This window comes from Leuciscus leuciscus, assembly GCF_965113295.1.
Source record: "Leuciscus leuciscus genome assembly, chromosome: 7".
Taxonomy (NCBI): Eukaryota; Metazoa; Chordata; class Actinopteri; order Cypriniformes; family Leuciscidae; genus Leuciscus; species Leuciscus leuciscus.
The window spans coordinates 9,056,714-9,079,131 of NC_138731.1; the positions used below are offsets into that span (position 1 = coordinate 9,056,714).

The following is a 22,418-nucleotide window of genomic DNA, read 5'->3' on the forward strand; positions in this document are numbered from 1 at the left end:
TACAATAAATTAAAAAAATTGTTTTTATAAAAAATCTGCTTCTTCTTATGGTTTAGAGCAGGGTTCGGCAAGTAAGTTAAATAATTTTTTGTTGACTATGCCAGAACACTCTCAAAGGATAATTTAAGAAATGAATTGATGAAAAATGCAACTCAGACTGTTACAGAGTCTTTTATAACTGGTCGTGAGCTGTTACTGTAGAAGGACAGTCATTAACAAAAAGCCACATTTGTTTGGCGCTGTCCGGGTTTTACACTGGATAAATGAATAAAGCAGTAGTGACACGTAACCTGGCAAGTATCTTCATTCACCAACTTGCAACTCAGACCGCCTTGCCAAAACACACATATGTGGGAGATGCGGAATGGATAAAAATAACTAAGACCATTAATGGGACGTTTGAGTCATGCTCTAAACAAACTGTTTTATTTCCTCTTTCCATATTGTGAATAACACATGTGTATCATTTTAATTTGCTTGTTACGCAATGGAGCCTAACTAACTGTAATAATTATTTGACACTCAGAATAATTTCTTGGCATCCTCACGTACTAAACTGCATTTTTTTTAATTGTTTGCTTGCTGGAGGTACGATATTACGTTGTGTGCAGATGATGTTAACATTTAAGCTAGCTGGTGAGAGATAATGGCACTATCAAAGAGTCTAAAGACGAAAGTTGACAGCAAACACAGAGCAGACAAAGAAGAATGGAAAGACAACTATGCGTTTCTCCTACCAAGTTTTGTCAATGCAAAGCCGGTGTGTCTGGTCTTGCAACGAAGCGGTTCAAGTTCTTTCAGAACTTTTCAAATTAAAAGCTCTCAAAATAAAACATTGCTGCAAAAACGTTCTCTTACTTTTATTTTGAAGGCAAAATCACTAAAGACGAAGTGATTGTGTGAGTAACTGTTGCTGTCATGACTAGCCGCTACCTGTTGCCGACCACTGGTTTAGAGGATGGAAATGTGAACCTGATTTAAAATTGACTAAAATACAGTAAAAATTATGAATTATTATTACCATTTAAAATATCAGTTTTCTATGTGAATATATAATAAAGTGTAGTTTATTCCTGTGATCAAAGCTGAATTTTCAGCATCATTACTCCAGTCTTCAGTGTCACATGATCCTTCAGAAATCATTCTAATATGATGATTTGATGCTCAAAAAATATTTATGATTACTAATGTTGAAAACAGTTGTGCTGCTTCATATTTTTGTGGAAACTCTTAAATTAAGAGAAAGTTCAAAATAACTTTTGTAACATATGTCTTTACCATCATTTCTAATCAATTTAATACATCCTTGCTGAATACAAGTATTAACTACTTTAAAAAAAAGTCTTACTGACCCCAAACTTTTAAACGGTGGTGTTAAATAATGGCATGACATGAAGTTTTACAAAAACAAAGCAATGATGAAGTCACATGTTGGTGTTAAAATATATCCTACACAAATAAAAGTGTTAGTCAGTGCGTCTTCTTGCTGTTTTGGTTGATTATAGCAGTGACAGTGTAGCGGTGGGCGGAGCAAACCTGTGACAGGGAGCGGCGGAGGGTCAGAATCTGATTTGATTGGCCGGTTTGCTCCTGTTCCGACAGCACCTGTTTAATCTTCTCTTTCTCTATGGCCACGGTGTTGAAGGCAGACTTCAGAAGAGAGTGCACTGCAACAAACACACACACACACGTGTACACACAAGATCATGCTGAGTGCTTGCAAACTCCGCCAGGCTTTGTCTCTGGGTCAAAACCTGCAGTATCACTCAAGAACAGCTGTGCATCTTTTGTTTCTCGGTAAGTAAAGGTCCTTGCAGACTGAGTCCGAAATGTAACGTAAGTGTTTTTTTGTATTTGTCATTCGGTGGCTCTGAATTGTCAAAACACCTCTCAAAATGCTTGATACGGATGCGAAAAAACGCAGAAAATCGAAACTGATCCGAATTTTTAATGACGGACGAAAGTTTCGGAGGCAGTGTGTAAACGTGATTGACACAACTTATTTAATTTTTAACGTGCAAACATTTCTGACTTAACTGACTGCCTGAAGCAGTGTTTCCAGCAGAACCCAGTGAACCTCCAGAAACAAGAAAATATATATAATATATTTATAATTGGTCCTGACTACATAGTAATCAAAACAATCCTTTTAATGCTCATAATTATAATACTGTTTTTATCTTTAATTACACTAACTTTAGTCTTACAAACTCAAATATACATAACAGTAAACAGTTAATGAGCTCACAGGTGTAGAAAGTTCATTGCCAGTAAATTCATTAGACTTTCTCTTCAGACTTGTGATTCTTTATGAACAATTCACTAAAAGAACCAACTCATAAGATTGGTCCATTCCAGCAAAAAAACATGTTTTCTTTGAAATAGTTTTAAACATGATGTATATTCGGTGACTTGCTGCGCAGGAAACACTGGCATGAAGGTTTTGTTCACCTTTCTGTGCAATGACGCAGAAATCTTCCTGCAGTTTGATGTAGTCACTGGCGTTGTCGATACTGTCAGTCAGACGCGTGACAGGGGTTTGAAAATCCGCCAACTCCGCACATAGGTTAGGATTAGAGGAGTGGAGACGCACTTGAGACATACTTGCACTCAGGGGAACCTGAAACACACACACAAACTACAGTGAGACAGAAGTGATCCCAGACACGGTCTCAGGATAACCAGCAGGCAGGCCAACAGCCTCCCTCTCAGAGCTGAGCAATTCCTCCGCCCGATGACAAACCCGACCGGGGCTGTCAGACGTAGTCCAGTGTGGATGAGTATAGTTGAGTTAGATTTCAGTAGAGAGTTCACAGACACAAAAACACACATGCCAAGCAGTGTAAAGGTCAACGGTGAAATGAGGTTAGGTCATGCATCAAAACATCTGAACCATCAAAACATGATGACATATGAACCATCAGCATGCGTTAATGTGTTACCATGAGCTCAAATAATCAAAACAACAATCATAAAGTCACACTAGGTCAACACAGGCATATGAATGAGTGTGTTTAAAGAGCTTAGTTGAAAGTTGGATTGAGTCAGAGCAAAACCCCATTATTCAGAGCTGCTGATTTTATTTTTTTAAAGCATTGTTAAGAACAAAATATTATAATTTTTTACTGTAGAAAATGTATGCTTTGAATTTGAGGATGCAGATACACACTGTAAGCACACAGTCTGCACTGTTTTGGGTTGACTCATAATGGAACATGCAACTGTGTGGCCATGTTGTGACGCCATGAATACTGTTTCTGGGTCCAAGCCTCGACTCCGTTTCAAGAGAGAATATTATCTCAACAACGGTTCATGAGCACTAGGCCTATTCATTTACTGCAAAACTTCAAGCCAAGCTTTTAAAAACTCATGGTGTACACTACAGTCTACGGGCTTACGCTGAGATTTCGGTAAACAAGCGTAAACAAGCGTATACTACAATGCCTTTAGGTCATTGGTCAGTGCACTAGGTCAGTGGTTTCCAACCCTGGTCCCCCTGGACCCCACATCTCTGGACATACTGTATGGTTATCTAAATGAAGCACATCTGTATCAACTCTTCAGCTTGCTAGTAGACTCCAAAACTTCAAACTGGTTTGGCAAACAAGGGAGATCTAAGATGTGTAGTATTGGGGGTCATCAAGTACCAGGGTTGGAAGCCCCTGCATAGACCCGGCACATCATTTAGCATTGTTCCACTTGTGGCATCTACACATTTTCTTTGTTTGTCAAGCTAGATTAACCCAGCAGAGAGAGAGAAATATAGTTACCATGTATTTGGCTCTCAAGCTTGATGACTAGGTAATAAAAATATTATTTTGTAGTGGTTTTTACCACTTTACCAAAAGTTCTGTGGATCTACAATCCTAATCACCACCAACCCTGTTCAACCATAAGAACAAACTAATCAAGGTCTTCAGGATTACTAGAAAGAAACAGATATGGGAGTTTTATCAGGGTTGGAACAAAATTCTGCAGGACAGTGGAAGACTATGCGAAGATTATATTTAATTGACCAGTCGAATACACATGGCTCCTGCATTGAAGGCTTTGTCCAAATGGCATCTCATCTTGACCCACATGTCATCTATTCAGTGTGCTTAAGCACCAAACATACTAAAGCCACTGTTGATTATATGCTTTCATTAACACAAACTCTCTCCAAGGGTGCTTCACGGGACAGCAATCTTTATGCAGGATTTATGGCGAGACCGCTAACAGGGAGGAGGAATGCTTGCATTGATGTGAGGTCTTCACTTCTTTGGAGGACCAAGAACCAGGGTCGTTATCGGGGGGGACAACTGGGAACATTGTCCCGGACCCTGGGTCCACTAAGGTCCTCTTTGGCATAGCCAACTCATTGGTTCAAGAGACAAAGGGGCCCACTCACACAAAGTGTCCTATCTCAGATTTTACGAATTCCTAGTCTTTCCATTCGGACTACCTCTAGCCCCATGCATCTTTACCAGATGTGTTTGACTCTTTCACACTGTTTTTTAAGGGCACACTTACAAGCACTATAGATGGTCAATCAGTGTTGTTTTCGTCAACGATGACGATAACGAAATGATTTCGTTGACGCACCTTTTTTTTATGACGATAACGCGACGATGACTAGCTAAAAATGTCTCTAAGATGACTAAAACATGACGAGACGTTTTCGAGTTTTCGTTGACGAGACGAGACGGCAAATTTCTCCCCCTGTTTGTCTATGATCAGCGTAGCGTTTTTAACATCTTGGAACATCATCAGAGAATGCCCTTTTAATTGGTCGTTTCGCATTGTGAGTCACGTATCGTAGCAACGATGACGACAAGTGACAACAGCGGGAAATGTAAAAATGATTACCTCCGAGCAGCCGGCGAAAAAGAAAAGAGCACAGAAATGTAAAATTGAATGGGAAAATGACTACCCGTGGCTGGAATGCGTGAGGGACAATGAATACAAGGCCAATTGTACCATATGCCGTCGCGTTTTTTCTGTTTGTCACGGCGGAGTGTGTGATACGTGTGCAGCACGCATCAGGAGATAATCTAATAATTCTATTGAATAAGTTCGCACACAAGGCTACAGAAAACTGTTGTGTTTATTTTTCTTCAAATGCAGTCTAAGCCGGTGAGTTTTGAATGTTATATGTTGTATTTGTTTAAGTTAAAAAATAAAACGTATTATAAACGAAACAAATCCATGGTTCATTGTTAGCAAAATAGCCCTTATATATATTCACATCTATGTGGTTCAGTCTTGTAACTTATAACGTTATTGATTAGGCCTACTTTGCTATTCTATAAATATATAGGCTAGTCCTAATAAGTTGTATTATAATATGCTATAAGGTATGAAATATATTTATCTAAATGTATCAATTAGTTTCCACAATATTCACCAGAAGTCATCATTTCAGGGGTTATTTTTCAAAAAAAAAAAAAAAAAATTATGAATTGCAACACTTGCTACAACCTGTCAAACCTAAGCCCATGTCCAATACTTTTTAACCTAAATTAATTTTTTAAAGACTAAGTTACTTTTTTTTTTTTTTTTTTTACTAAAATTGACTAAAACTTGACTAAAACCTTTTTGCGTTTTCGTCGATTAAAACTTGACTAAAACTATCAAGTTCATAAGTGACTAAAATGTGACTAAAACTAAAAAGCATTTTCGTCCAAAAGACTAAGACTAAAGCCTGTTTTATGCTTCTGCGTCGAATCGACGGCGTACCCCCGCGGACCCCTCTGCGTCGACGCGAACCTCGACGCGACCCCTCCGCCGTAGCTTGACGTGCACCTCCAAAAAATTGTAACTACGCGTCGCGGTGACGCAGACCGCAGGGGCTGTGATTGGTCAGATTATACATCATTTCCGGAGTAAAATATATTAAAATAGAAAACAGTCATTTTAAATTGTCATAAAATATGTTTTGTTTTATTGTTTTTTATATACTAAACACAGCCTTGGTGAGCAGAAGAGACTTCTTTTAAAAACATTAAAAATCTTACCGATCTAAAACTTTTGACCGGTAGTGTATATGTATATATTTATATATATTCTTTTCTTTTTTTGTTGTTGCTAGAAATAAACTTCAATCAATCAAATCAATGTTTGTTTTGAAAAAAAGTTTGTTGTTTATTTACAATACAATGTTCACGGGTACATCATGGATATCAAGTAATTAACCAAGTCTGCCACGGGACACTACATTATCCTGCCATGGCACCGTGGTCGAACCCATTTTGTAGCCCAACCCGGTGATCTGTTGGTTTGCACCCGAAGATAAAATCTTTAAAGTCACTGCCAGTCTCTGAGCGAGGTCAATAGGCATACTGTGTGTAGTCTGATGCTGTATTAACGGCTTTAAACGATGAACAAGATCGTCAAATCGACCTTTCGACATCCGAAAATACTTAAAGTGCATTTCTTCGTCCAAGTCCCTCAGCGGTCGAACAACCGTAACAAATTCGCCAATCCTTCCCCTGTCTTCGTGCACTGGTCGTACAGACCACCTTCGCTGACGTCTTCTTTTTCTTCTACGATTAAACATTTGCAATAAAATCATTTGTTGTTCAACGTTGATTAGCTCCAGCTGCGACAACACTCTCTCTCTTTCGCTCGCCATTGTCGGAAATGAAAAAGCGGAACCGGCGCATGGAACCAAAACAAACTAGGAAAGAGATTCGCGAACCACACCACCCCCCTAGCGTTCTGGCGGTGAAATGCACCGCGATGCAACGCAACCCGACGCAGAACCATAAAACGGTCACGACGCCGTTGGAGTGACGGCGTAGCTACGCCGTGGAGTTGACGCAGAAGCATAATGAGGGCTTAAGACTAAAAGGGCTGCCAAAAACAACACTGATGGTCATGAACCTAGAAAAACTTCTCTTGCTCAAAGTAAATTGTGTTCATGGGGCTGCACTTGGATCCTCATCAAGCATCAGCATTGCAACAGAGGATAAGATTTCAGAATAGCTTGAACCAGTTCAGTCTGAGGACACTGAGTCCTTTTGTCTTTGTCTGAGGCTGTTAAATACTGGCAATGGCAGTGGAATTGTTACTCCTTTTCAGATAGATTTTCAGAGATGGGTGAGTTCTTTGAAGATGAATCTCTCCAGACAATTTATGCAGATAAATCTGAGTGTCAGCTTGATGCCAACAGTACTGCACATCTAGAGGAACAAAAAGTCTCTTGATGGGTGGTTCAATGATGGGATAAACCACAGGGTTCTTCACTGTACAGACACAGTTCTGCATGAATGGTGAGCAGTCATTAAGGATCGGACAGTAACTGGGACATGACATCTTTCTCTCGGAAGTGTGCATATCAGCTACTTCTAACTCTGTGCTGGTAGTTGGGATTTTCCAATGGTTGAATTCTCTTCCTGAGATTGATTCATATTTCTGGGCCGGTCGATGGCACAGGCATAGATTTGAAAAAGATAAGGCTTATAACTGTCGTAGATATGTTCACCTCAAAAGAAAATGCACAGTGTCTGCTTTCCACTTTACTGAGAGAACCAGACATGCTACTAGGCATAGACACACTGGCACACCTGAGTCCAGTCTGCTTTATACATTTCAAACTGTCAGATCTTATCCTCCCACTCTGAAAAGATCATATTGAGTTGGAGGAGAGTGGCTCCGCTATGGCCAGGGAATCTATGGTTATCGGCAAAATGTATGAATGTTAAAAGAGATTTCATTTCTCTGGTATGATTGGAATTGTTTCATCCCAAATATCTAATACCTACTGCATCAAACTGGTTTTTGCTAGTCAGGAATTTGAAATCCCAGCTTTTCATCATTCCCCATTCAGGTCTGGGGAGGAGGAGAGATATGCTGTAGAGATATGGCTAGTGCACTGTGAGCAGTCCTTTGTTTTGCAGATCCAGCAAGAGGTAGAGCAAAGTAAAAAAACACTTGTCCTGCTGGTTAGGGCAGGGGTGTCCAAACTCTGGCCCGCAGCTAGTCTATTAAAATATATGTTGCCCACAAGGCATCATTTAAAAATCATGCAGTTTCACAATGTCAACACAAGGTGAAAGCACTAGATTTTAGGTCTAGTCAAACCATGAGTGACAACAATTTGGTAACTGATAAGCACTGCATATTTCTGTTGTATATGGCCCGTTTTACTCGCTGACCGAAGGGACCACTAAAAGGGATCTCAGTGAGATCCAGTGAGAAGCGTTCAGGTTTGGCACAAATGTCTCGGTAATTGAAACTAGTTTAAAGCCAGATGAAACCGCGCTCACATTCTAAACAACACTAATGAGGAAAACAGGAGAAACATTGAGTTAGAATACTTTTCAATCCACAAATCATCAACATTTACCGTGGATTTACTGAAGTAACACTACCGTCCGTGGCAGCAATGTGAGCTATTCATATTGAATTTTATTATATTATTAATGTAGACATATTAAATGTATTAAAGGAACACTCCACCGTTTTTTGAAATAGGGCTTATTCACCTTCTTTCCCACATTTAGATAGGTGGGCAAATGCATTTTTGTCTCAGTGCATGCATTGTTTTAGTTTGACAGGGTCGGCGTGAGCTTAGCTTAGCATAATGAATGGAATCCTTTGTTGCCAGCTAGCATGTCCTGAATAAAAGTGATATAAAAAAAAAAAAAAACCCTACCTAATTACTTCGTGTGGCCTGCGTATTCACAACAAGTACAAATAGCGATGCAGATTAACACTAGGCGATTTCCTAGGCAGATATTGACTTATATATTAAGGACTATATTAGGGGGAAGCACAGGCGAAGCACTGCTACTTGGGCGTGATATCTCTGCGCCCAAGTAGCAGTGCTTTGCCTGTGCTTCCCCCTAATATAGTCCCAAGTCAAAATCTGCATAGGAAATCGCCTAGTGTTAATCTGCATCGCTATTTGTACTCGTTGTGAATACGCAGGCCACAAGAAGTAATTAGGTGGGTTTTTTTGTTTTTTTTATATCACTTTTACTCAGGACATGCTAGCTGGCAACAAAGGATTCCATTCATTATGCTAAGCTAAGCTAGCGCCAACCCTGTCAAACTAAAACAATGCATGCACTGAGACAAAAATGCATTTGCCCACCTATCTAAATGTAGGAAAGAAGATGAATAAGCCCTATTTCAAAAAACGGTGGAGTGTTCCTTTAAAGGAGTCATGAAATATAGGTCAAATTAAAGACATTTTTGTTACAAGTTTTGTGCATTTGTATTTATACTAAATGTGTTAATAGACTAAATACCATAGTGATTCTAGATAGAAACAATATTGTTACTTTTGATCATGGTAGTGAGGTGCCATGTGTGCTTTTACCTGTGTTTATCATGATATAAATGTATGATGCTATGGAAGACAAATAGTTATTTTTAATAAGAGTAAACTAAGAGTTCTAACTAAGAATATTTAAATGAGGTTGGTATCATTTTTACAGATGTTACAGTTTGTGTTGATGGAAATATATTTACATCTGCATCCAAACTCAAGCTACTGCTGTCAACTCAAGCTGTGTGTGTATCTATATTAGGGTTGCCCTCGACTAAAGATTATTCTAGTCGACTAGTAGTCATACATTAGTCGACTAATTGCACGTTTATATTAATAAGCCATAAATCATAATAATGTGCCTTTAATTGCCTATATAAAATACGTATAGCCTAATCAGTGCACAAATTCAAACATAAAGCTTGCCACAGCGCACCGGTAAAAGTAATAATTATGAATGTGTCGTGTAAAAAAAACAGAAAGAGGCTGTCTAAACATTATAATAATTTATTGGTAATGTTTTCTGTGTTTTTGGCTGCAGAGATTAACTCAACGATGCTGACGCGTCATCTCCGCCTATATGCTCGTTTCATACGGATTACATAATCGGAGAACATTTATTTTCCATTGGAATCTGTTCATTCAAAAAAATGAAAGCCACTTTTTCAAGTTTTTTCTGCGACTAAACGACTGATAAAATGTAGGTCGACGAAGCCTCTTCTAGTCGACTATTAGGGGGCAGCCCTAATATTTATATATATGGCCCCATTTAAAAAAAGTTTGGGTTAGGGGAAGCCATCAGGATGTACTATTCATTAAGAGGCATCCAGGAGTCAGAGGTCCCTTTCACTCAGTCCCTTTTAGAGCAATCTCAATAGACGACCTGTTCACTGGCCTTCATGTTGGTGAAATCATTAAAGCCTATACGGTGCTAGAAGCAGTGTCTTGAAATTAATCGATAGTTCATCCCAAAAAAGAAAAATACTCACCCTCTTGTTGTTCCATACCTGCATGACTTTCTTACCATGTGTTGGTGACCTTAGCAAGTTGACTAAATGAGAACTACTGGTTAGTTACAATTGTAACCCCACTTCACTGAGAAACGTCACACAAAATGGCCTCCTTGTCATCGGCTTACAGGAGAGCAGGTTTTGAATGAGTTGAGTCAGTGGCCTGATGTTTGAATTGAGGGCGTCATGAACTACCACACAGATGTGTGTCCCATGAGAGTCTACACAGTCCCATACCGCACTCGTCTCCCTCAGAGAACTTGGGTTACAACCATAACGTTGAGTTATTTCTAAAAGGTCACACTGACATGATGTTTTGCAGAGAGAATGTAAAGCAGCACTGCATGCAAGGGTTGGAGAGACTACAGCATGGTTATGTCATGGTGTAATACGAAGATAACACCAAAGTGAGGTTTCTGCTTACTTTAGCACTGTGTGACTGGGGAAGTGACTGGACCTGGGGGTGAACACAAGAGCCAGACACATATTTAACCAAACACACCACAAGAGTTACTCACACACACGCCTCATGAACAGATAAGCATGCCAACATCACCAAAAACCATTTCCAATTCATTGCTGCTGACCTTACTAAGGAATGAAAAAGAGCATCTGTGGATTTGTTGATTATATATTAGAAAATTATTTTGTCTTGTCCCTCAGTTTAAAAAAATTAAAATTAAAATTAAAATTGGTAATGCACTTACAATGGGAGTTTGATGCAGAATTGAATGTCGTGTATCTTACATTTAACCTGTGTTTGTTCGTCTTAATTAATGATCCAAATAAATGACCTATTCCAACAAAAGCAACATTTATGAGGGCATAAACAGAAATGGCCTGTCCCATTCACTCACATGCTTCTCTCATCTATAGAGATCCATTATAAATGTACAAAGACCTTTAAACTACGGCCGATATGCTGTTAAAGGCTCGGAAAGAGTTTAAATGGTTTATAATGGATCCACTGAGTCAAATGTCAGGCCTTCAGAGCGCTTCGGCAGACGGTCCCCTGCGATGCGATGGCTCAGGTTAAGGACTGCGATAATGAGGTTGTTCAGAGGGCAAGTGGTCATGCGTGTGTGTGTGAAGGTTGAAGAAACGTATACACACTCTCTCTCAGCTGCATTAAAACTGTGTGGCAAACTCACTTAACAACTGAGCTACTTGTGCATGCATGCAACCACCACTCTTTTGAGGTTTTAAACTGATTCAGGAGCCTACATTGAAATGGTGGAGCAATGCTGTAGTCTCAGTAAAGTATGCCAGACTGTGGTAGTCCGCTATGTCCTCTATAACTCAGTTATTGTAAGATTAGTAATTTCAAGCAAACTGCATTTAGCACAGATGTTTTGGCTGTGATGGCACCGTTACCTGATTTGTGTAATTCCAGTGAAATGAATGCTAGACAATAGCCACGTTTCCATTATAGATTTGCGCAAAACTTTTGCGATATTTTCTAAATGTTGATCAAAAACGATTGCAAAAGTCAATGTTAGTCGATGTTATGCGACTAAAAACATAATTTGTTTTAGAAAGTCATTCTAAAAATCATGGCAATGGATGTTAGTAGGTTTATGTATATCGCAGCCACCGCACTATCCATTATTTTATAATGGAAGGAGCCGTAGGCCTGTATCCAAGCATTAATGGCAAGAAAAGCCCCTTATACTTGTGAGCGACGCATATGAGGCGTTTCTCCCTCCTGTCTGCTTCAAGCTCTTGATAAATTGTGTAATTCCTGTAATACTTTTGTCTTTTATGAGTGTAATAAAGAACTCGGTTTCATCCTCTGTCAAAACATACAGTGCGTTCTTTAAAGAATGATCGAATGTTACGTACGTCATGTGACCTTTTTTGCGAAATATGGGAGTTTTTGTGAAATTGACGTGTTTCTATTGGGCGTATTTTCAATTCACAATTTCAGTTTGTGCAATCTGAATGGTAATGGAAACACGGCTAGTGTAGAGCTGCACGATTCTGGATAAACTGAGAATCACGATTTTTTTGTTTCAAAAAGAGATTGTGAATCTTCCACAATTTTGAACAGACAACTAAACAAAATAACATGTAATTTACAAGAGTTTGCTGCAGTCTATTTTAAAAAGTTTAATTATCTGAATTAATTATTTAAAAAAACCTCGGTTTGAGTGAATGATTCAATGAGTCACTCATTAAGACTTGACTTGTTTCATTAATGAATCAATCAGCGTTTTTGAACGAAATTCTTGAATGAATGATTCAGTGACAAATACATTTTTAACAGCCACTTGTCGCCACCTAGTAATGATGTAATTGAGACAATCTTTATTCGACGCGCCAAGATACTTCAAAAGGTGATTTGCACTATTTTGATCGCTACCATCAGTGTTTATATCCGAACTATAAACTTTTATCCCAGTACTTCTGTGATCATTTAAACATTTGTAACACAGATATAATGATTCTGTGTGGTTGAAAACACTGTTTGCGAAACTTTTTAATACCTAAACATGTGCAACTACTCTCGTTGGCTCTTGAATTGAGAACGGGATTAATCGTGCAGCTCTAAGACAGTGCAATAAATAATAAATTAGCCTCAGTGTTTATTGTGTGTGTGTGTGTGTGTGTGTGTGTGTGTGTGTGTGTGTGTGTGTGTGTGTGTGTGTGTGTGTGTGTGTGTTGAAGATGTACCTGCTGTTGCAATTTTGCATCTTTGCTGACACTTTTAGTCCTCCATCTTCTGCTGACACGCTTTTCTTTCTTTGTCAAATCTACACAGTTACTCTAAATTACATGGACACACACACACACACACACAGCAAAGGGGTGAGAGGGTTAATAGCAGAAAACTGAAGCAATGACTCCATCGCTGTGGCAAAAGAAGATGAGATGCTGTAAATGAGTGACGAGCAGGCTGGGTCTTCATATGCAGAAGTAATGGGAATGACATCAGTGAAAATAACTGAAGGAAGAATCACAATGTTGTGTTTGAGGAGTTGAATTTGGTTTGAGGTTTACTTATGTAAAAAATACTATATATATTATGATAAAGAGCTGCATTTACAACAAATATAACAACTCTCAACAAATTCCCATATTTCATCCGATATCTGGCACAGATCGGAGATTCAAGATTATATAGATTCTTAATTCTGAATGTTTCATCATCATATGAGAAAGTCTTGGCTTGGTCTGAAAAATATCTTGCATCTGCATGTTAAATGTAATATTACAAGGGTTTGCAAGACTACTCTACTCTAGCCGACAAGTCAACTTGTCAATATTTAGCGTATGATTCACAGTGTGTTATGATGAGCGATTCCTTTACTTGTACAACCCACAGCACTGCTTGAGCAACACTAGTGCCAAACTGTCCAGCAGGGTATTGATATTAACACAGCTGGATATATGCTAAGTGAATTCAGACAGACAGGACAAAACATCAGATTCGTGTCAGGATATCAAACCTGTGCATTAGGGTTAGCAGTGTAAATGCACAAACACACTCTGCAATATGCAACACAATCTGAACAAATATCCTCGTACACCATAAGGAAGCTGTTTAATACGGAGAACTGGGCTAATGAGTGTGTGGGTGTACCTGCATGTCAGTGAAATTGGGAGCTGACTGTGTCCTTTGTAAGATCTCCAGACTTTGCAGGAGTTGATTCAACTCTAATAGACTCGACTGGCAGTAGGCGAGCTCTGAAACACACAAACACACACTGTTCAGACTCAGACAGTGGAGTGTGTGTAAAGACACAGAGGATCAGTCTTCAGGAACTATCTTGCACAAAAGTAAAAAATATATATATTTATATTTTTTGTAAAGAAAATGACTTAATTTAGTGTACTGATAGGATGTCTAACACTGTCATTATTTTAATTCAAATTAAGCATTAAAATAATGTCATTGTACTTTTCCCCTTAAATTCTCATTACTGTAATCTATCTGAATGTTTTCATTATTTTGTGATTCACTCATAGTTTATTAAAATCAGTATAAAGTAGAAATAGTATCATGATGTATAAATTATATATTATTTTTTATGCAATACAGTGAAAATAGAAAATGGGCTTATCAAAATTGAGCTGCACGATTCTGGATTCTGGATTTGTGTGTGTTTCAAACAGAGGTTGTACATCAGATCGTAGGCTCACTATTGGCCAGCATCACACGCATCACACATGACCAGCGTCGGCCAATAGGCGGATCTTTTGTGACGTCATTGTTTATGTTTGTCGCGTTGCATCATGGGAATCGTGTGGCAGGAAACACCGCTAGATACCTCTAATTTGATTGTTTTGCACATTTGGAGGAGGATTTAGAGAAGAGGATTGTTCACTCTTGCTGTGTGGTCGAGTACGGCTCGTTGGGGGCCTGATAAAAAGTTTTTTCGAATTCCCTCCGAAAAGGATCGCGAAAAACGAAAGAAATGGTTGCGTGCAATTAGGCGATTGAACCTGGACGCTCCGAAGAAAGCCTGGATTCCTGCAGCTAACGTTACTGATCGAGTTTGTGAGGCTCATTTTGTTCATGGTAGGCCTAAGTCTTAGTGACTATGTATTTATGGAAGATTGAATAAACAAAATAATAAAACTGAGTCAAATCAACCGAGTCATATGTTTTCGCGTTCTGATTCAGGTGTCCCAAACCGCGATCCACAGCACCCAGACTATGTTCCTCACATCAAAATGGGCTATTCTGGATCGCAAAACTTAAAAGCAAAAGAAAAGGCTGTTCTAACCTCTGCTTTTAGCACGATCACTGCTTTCTGTTTGGCAGAAAAGATCGGCCCAACTTTTCGAAAAAACAAAATAATCATAGGCCTCCAGACTTTTGAAAGCCTTTAATCTTTCATGAGTGAAGGGTCCAGGGGTTTCTATTAAATAAGAATAAATGTCTCCCCAGCAGATTGGTGGCCAAGACACGGGCAAGTCGGACCAACGTTTTTTGTCATCCCAGATCTCATATGGGCTTTGAATAACTTCGATTTTGTCACCAATACAAATTTTGAGCTTCTCTCCAAACCTCCTCCGGTCTTCAGATGTTAAAGTGCTTATATATTGTGGATTTCGCCCGCTAACTCTCTTGAAAATGCTCGTCGCGTCTTTACTGCCCGCAATACTGTTTGTTTTGTTGCCACACAACCACTCGCGCATGCGTACAAAGATGTCAACAAAGATCCTCCTATAGTGAGCCTATGTTCTGACGTACAACCCAGAAGTGCTGTGCTGTTACACTACGTGAACTCACTCAGAGCCCCACACAGAAGAAAATGAATAGTTGAATAAAGTCGTTATGTTTGTTTGTTTTAGGCACAAAAAGTATTCTCGTCGCTTGATAAACTTAAGGTTGAGCCACTGTAGTCACTTGGACTATTTTAACAATGTCTTTACTAACTTTTCTGGGCCGGCAAGTTTCAATAACATAGCAGCCTATGGAGGAGTGAGACAGCTCTCAGATTTAATCAAAAATATCTTAATTTGTGTTCCGAAGATGAACGAAAGTCTTACGGGGTTGGAACAACATGAGGGAGAGTAATTAAGTCAAGTCAAGTCAAGTTTATTTGTATAGCGCTTTTCACAATACAGATTGTATCAAAGCAGCTTCACAGTATTAAATTAAAATAATACAACAAAGTTTGTTTCAAGAGGAATTTATTGATTGACAAAATAAAATTAAATATCCCCAAAATATCCCCAACTGAGCAAGCCAAAGGCAACAGTGGCAAGGAACCGAAAAACTCCATCAAGTGACATAATGGAGTCCCAAAACTCCATCAGGAGACCTAATGGAGAAAAAAAAACCTTCGGAGAACCCAGGCTCAGTCGGGGGCCAGTTCTCCTCTGGCATTTATGAGCTAGAGGCCGGATTGTAGTTTGAACTGTGGGATTATATGAATGCCTGGCTGAAGAGATGCGACTTTAATCTAGTTTTAAACTGGGAGAGCGAGTCTGAGCAACGAACAGTATCAGGAAGACTATTCCAGAGTTTTGGAGCCAAATGTGAAAATGCTCTCCCTCCTTTGGTGGTTCTGGATATCCTAGGTATGACCAAAAGCCTTGAATTTAGTGATCTTAAAGAGCGCGATGGATTATAGGGTGATAGAAGATCCGTTAAATAGACTGGAGCTAAGCCGTTTAGGGCTTTATAAGTCAGTAGCAATACCTTATAATTAATACGGAGCTTTATAGGTAACCAATGCAGTGATGATAAAATCGGTGTTATATGATCATATTTTCTTGATCTTGTAAGAACTCTAGCGGCGGCATTTTGGACTAACTGTAGCTTGTTTATTGAGGATGCAGGACAACCAGCTAATAAAGCATTACAGTAATCCAGTCTCGAGGTCATGAATGCATGAACTAACTTTTCTGCATCAGAAACTGATAGCATATTACGTAGCTTAGCAATGTTTCTAAGGTGGAAAAAGGCTGTTTTTGTAACATATGAAATATGATTTTCAAAAGACAGGTTGCAATCGAGTATAACACCCAGGTCTTTTACTGTAGAGGATAAAGTAACAGGACATCCTATGATGTTAAAGTTGTATTGTGCGAGGTTTTGTGGGCGGTTTTTTGAACCGATAAGTATTACCTCTGTCTTGTCTGGATTTAATAAAAGAAAATTACACGTCATCCAAACTTTTATATCTTTAACACACTCTGTCAATTTGGAAAATGTAGCGTTTTCATCCGGCCGTGATGAAATATATATTTGAGTGTCATCAGCATAACAATGGAAACTAATTCCATGTTTCCTTATAATATTTCCAAGTGGCATCATATATATTGAAAATAACAGAGGGCCTAATACAGATCCCTGCGGCACTCCATAGTTTACTGGAGTTATGATCGATTTTTCTCCATTTAAATAGACAAAATGGTAGCGGTCAGATAGGTATGATTTGAACCAGCTTAGTTCTTGTCCTTGAACACCAGTATAATTTTGTAGTCGATCTAAGAGTATTGTGTGATCTATAGTATCGAACGCAGCACTAAGATCAAGTAAAACTAGTATTGAGATACAGCCTTGGTCAGAAGCTAAAAGTAAATCATTTGTGATTTTAACGAGCGCAGTTTCAGTGCTATGATGCGGTCTGAATCCAGACTGAAACTTTTCATAGATATCATTTTGTTGCAAGAAAGAGCCCAGTTGAGCGGACACCACTTTTTCTAATATTTTAGACATAAATGGAAGATTTGAAATGGGTCTATAATTTGCTAGATTATTATGATCTAATTGTGGTTTCTTAATGAGAGGTTTTATAACTGCCAGTTTAAATGTTCTTGGAACATGACCTAAAGATAAAGACGAGTTAATAATATTGAGGAGAGGCTCTTCCACTACAGGTAACACTTCTTTCAGTAGTTTAGTTGGTATAGGATCTAATAAACATGTTGTTGTTTTAGATGAAGTGATAAGTTTATTTAACTCTTTTTGTTCTATAGTTGTAAAGCACTGTAATTGTTCTTGCGGGGTGATAATTGAAGCTGAATTATAAGGCTGAATTATAATGATTCATGAAATCATTACTATTGAACTGTAACGGGATATTTTGTTCGGGTGACGTCTGTTTATTTGTTAGTCTAGCCACGGTGTTAAATAAAAACCTTGGATTGTTTTGGTTGTTTTCTATTAGTTTGCGGAGGTGCTCAGCCCTGGCCGCTTTTAGGGCCTTTTTATAACGTGACATACTGTCTTTCCACGCGATTCTAAAGACCTCTAAATTACTTTGTTTCCATTTACGCTCTAAAATACGCGTTTCTCTCTTTAAAACATGCGTAGTATTGTTGTACCATGGTGCTTTAATTTTCTCTCTGACCTTTTTTAATTTAATAGGTGAAACCACATCCAATGTTCTAGAGAGAATGGTGCTCATAGTGCTAGTTAGTTCTTCTAGTTCATCTGTTTGTTTGGGTTCAGGCAGCAGCTGAGACAGATTAGATAAGCAATTTGAGAAATTATCTATGGTGGATGGGAGGATTGTTCTGCCTGGTTGATAACGCGACGCCGCATGACATATTACAGCAGTACGTAATATGCAAGTTACCATGTAGTGATCAGTGACATCATCACTTTGTGGAATGATATCTATATCGGTTGGATCGGTTCCATGTGATATAATTAAATCGAGTGTATGATTAAGACGATGAGTTGGTCCGGTGACGTTTTGCTTGACCCCAAATGAATTTAATAAATCTGTAAACGCAGCCCCTAACGCATCATTTGGATTATCTACGTGTATGTTAAAATCTCCAACAATTAATGCTTTATCGACATTGACTAATCTGAGAGAAAATCTGCAAACTCTTTTAGGAAATCAGCGTAAGGCCCTGGCGGTCTATATGCGGTAGCCAAGGCTAGAGATAATAGGGATGTTTTTCTAACATCTAAGAGCGTAACATTTAGTACAAGTACTTCAAATGAAATAAACGTATAACCCGTTTTCTGAGTAACATTGAGAATATCTCTATAGATGGTTGCAACACCGCCGCCACGACCAATCAGACGGGGCTCATGCTTATAACAGTATACAGATGGAGTAGACTCATTTAGACCGAAATAATAATTTGGTTTAAGCCAGGTTTCAGTAAGGCAAAGTACATCGAAGCTATTATCTGTGAATATTTCATTTACAATATGAACCACAGTTCCGACGCGCTCGTCACCGTTCAGGATCTCGGGAACGCGAGCAGCAATTTCAGAAACACGAGCACCAGGAAAGCAGTGACTGTGCACCTTACTTTTACCCAACGTAGCGTGTACGTGCCGAACGATGGAATCGCCGATGATCACAGCATCGCGTTCTGTTTCGCGAAGAGGGGAGAAGCGGTTTTGTGTGGATAACTCGAAAACCGGGAGGGTCGGAGAAAGTCTTGGTCTAAACCTGACTCGCGTCTTCCGCTGCGGAACCACCCAGGCTTCGTGGTGGCGTGTTGGAGCCGGATTGAGCGAGACCATGGCTGATCGTGACCGATGCTGAGGAACGCACGGAGTAGACGCGGTCGGAGTCAGCGGGTTAGTAACGTTAAACACTGATTTGTGTGCATCGGCGCGTGATGTTTCAAGAGCCAAACACCGGTCTCTCAGCTCGGCCTGTCTCAATAAAAGGTTGTGGATCTGTTTCTCAACAGCTTCCAGCTCAGACTGCAGTGCGTGCAGCTCAAATGTGTCCTCACCTGCACCAAGCGGTAGACTACTTACATCTGATATATTCGCCATTTTAACAGATGGACAGTGAGTTAGCAACGAAGCTACCAGTGATGCTATCAATATTAATACTAATTTATGACTGAAGTCTTGGATATAATCCGTTTTATTTTTTAGTGGTAGGGGTGTAGAGTAGACGCACGATAGGCAGAAAAATGTTTGTTTGTAAGTGAGTGTGGAGAAGACGCGTTCAGCCGTGATCCACGGACGTAACCTTTAAGAGTATCCGGCGTCTGCTCAACAATCCGCGTTGTAACTATGAGGTTTGAGCAGTAGTGCTTCTCAGTGAGGAAAAGTAGAAAATGTTCGTTGTAAGTAGGGCTTGCATAGACTAGTCGAGTAGTCGATAGATCGACTACTTCAACCACTAGTCGACGCTGTCGGAAACAATCGACTACTCGAGCGTCCATTAACCATAAATGAATTAAAAATGGCGAACGTCACCAACAGACGCAACACGTCAGATGTGTGGAAGTATTTCATCAAGGATGACAAAAATATTGTAATTGGCCAACTCTGCAAGAGGCCGTTCACATATTGCGTCTAAAAACGTGTGGAAAGCGCGGCCGCTGTCTCCTACAAGCGCTCGCGCTCCCATGGCGTCTGTCGGTGCTATGCAACCGTGAGTGAACTGCGCTCTCCATGATGACGATGAAGAAGTATCAGCAAAGGATTAATTGATTTCTAGCCCTTGCATTAGCTTTACTACTAGATATATTTCTGGAGATGAGAAGGAAAAACCCGCCTGGAAAAACTAGCGCACCACGTTGTTTCCATATGAGCGCGCTCGCCGCGCCTACATTTGAAATAACGACCTTGAGCGCGAAAAAGACGCGATATGTGAACGGCCCCTAGAAGCAGACGTCTGAAATGAAAGGCAAGAACGGCTATTTATTTGGCTTTAGACTGTTACATGAAAATTTAAAAATGAAATGTCATAATTATAATGTTTTGAGAGTTTACTTATGTAATTGTTGCATTAGGCTATGAATTAATAAATGTTTATTGATAAGATCTAGCTATTTCATGTCTTTTCATTTAAAGTAGCATGAACCACGAGTAGTCGAGTAACTCGAGTATTGTTTTGATAAGGAATCGACTCGCAGAAATCAGTAGTCGTGCAACCCCTAGTTGTAAGTGAGTTTAAAGAGAAAAATCAAGAATTATAAATCAAAGCGATAGAGCTCCAAAAACAACAACGCGTTCAGACGCGACGCATGCGCATTAGACTTGAGTCTGTAAATTACTGACAGAACTTTCATTTTTGGGTGAACTAACCCTTTAATAAACACAGATCTGAATCACTGTCATTAAGGAATAAAATCAAGTGGGTGTTTGAATTGATTTTTACAATTAAACTTGCAGCTCTAAATGTATTAATAATTATATACAACATACAAATTATTAGAGGTGGGCATAGATTAATTTTTTTAATCAAGATTAATCTAGATTAATCTTGAAATTAATCTAGATTAATCTAGATTAAAATGGCTCATTTGAATTCTGCCGAAGGCATTCAGAATATGTGTGCTACCCAAATAATGACTATAAAAGTAAGTCTTTGAAAACGGGTTTCTCAAGCCAGGTGGCGCATTAGACCAGGGGCTCATCTCCTGTTTCCAAAATGCATCACAAACTGCTTGAGAAAGCTGTTCTACTCATAGACTGTAAAAGGTTACTACTGTACTGTTACCGTCCGTAGGCAACATTAGGTAGGCCTATGTTATTATCAACTACTATAGGCTATCAATTAGGGATGGGCGATATGGCCTAAAATCTATATTGTGATATACATTGCAGCCTCTTGCGATAACGATATACAGTATATTATAATAAAACCATTTCAGAACAGATTACACAGACCCATGCTAAACAACTGCTAAATGTATTTTTTTTTAAAGGGTGTATGTAGTTTTGAGAACATATATTGTGCAAAACTGTAAGTATACAACATCATTTTGCAGATAAATAAAATTTAAGTACACTAGCTGCAGAGACTTAAGTAGGTCTAATGTTTATTATGGCTTGGAGTTTATGAAACCCCAAATTTAAAATTAGAATATTGTTGTCTAACTGATGTCTTTTCAGTTAAAAAGAAACACAACAACGATTCTTAAAATCGAGATTATGTGCTACACCACTAAGATATATTGGAATGGGAATAATTCGCGCGCGCTGGTATTCAGTGATATCATGTTTCGTTTTGAATTTGAGGTGGTCGAACGGATTAGTCGTGTGTTAACTTACCGAACTGTTACCCCACACACTCTGTATATAGTTTGCTGCTGCTCGTCTGACGGCTTAAACCCGAACCAAGTCCAAATAATGGATGTTGCACCGATCTTTTTCACCAGCTTTCACTTTCAGCCGTGTTTACTTAAGATGACGACGAATATGCGTTGCAGCCGGGTTTACCTCGCGGCCGCGGGTAGATTGCGTCATCATAGCTTGTGTAGTATATAGAGCCATCTCCCAACCCAACTTGGAGAATAGATTAACGGCGATATTTTTTTTATCGCGCGATAAGAGTCTCGCGTTAACGCAGCACGTTAACGCCGATAACGGCCCACCACTACAAATTATAATTATATGCAATAAAAAAATATTTGCATTTATTTATTTTGTGGTAAAATGTGACACATCTTCTTGACAGGTTTAGTGAGATGAGCCATATAATGAAACCCTAATTATTCAGAATGAATTGTGTGTTACCCTCTGCACACTTGTCCATCTCCTCTGACTCCTTTAACCAGGCCGCCACTTTACTCTGTCCATTACTGCAGGACGGGGGCAGGTGCCAGGGCAGACTGCTGGGTTTACCCTGCTGAACACACACACACACACACACACACACACACATTTACAGACAGGTACAGTAGACCGGGCACATAAATACACACACGTTTAGCTGTCTGAATGAAGCTCAACTTAATTTTCTGTTGCTTTTAAAGTC

The 22,418-nt window shown here is 39.2% G+C and overlaps 1 protein-coding gene across 6 annotated transcripts in view; it reads right to left on the bottom strand.

Moving 5' to 3' along the window:
• Window positions 1-22,418, bottom strand: part of osbpl6 (oxysterol binding protein-like 6) — a 78,297-nt gene that overhangs the window by 21,300 nt on the left and 34,579 nt on the right. Inside the window, exons 7-12 of one of the 6 annotated variants that reach the window (XM_082176081.1) lie at window positions 22,178-22,286; window positions 13,850-13,953; window positions 12,940-13,032; window positions 10,691-10,723; window positions 2,452-2,620; window positions 1,537-1,667 (exon numbers count right to left, since the gene is read on the bottom strand). In XM_082176081.1, coding sequence (XP_082032207.1) covers window positions 1,537-1,667; window positions 2,452-2,620; window positions 10,691-10,723; window positions 12,940-13,032; window positions 13,850-13,953; window positions 22,178-22,286 — 639 coding nt within the window. Of the gene's footprint in view, window positions 1-1,536; window positions 1,668-2,451; window positions 2,621-10,690; window positions 10,724-12,939; window positions 13,033-13,849; window positions 13,954-22,177; window positions 22,290-22,418 lie in introns of all 6 variants that reach the window. The other 5 variants (XM_082176080.1, XM_082176083.1, XM_082176084.1 and 2 more) reach the window with 5 other exon arrangements.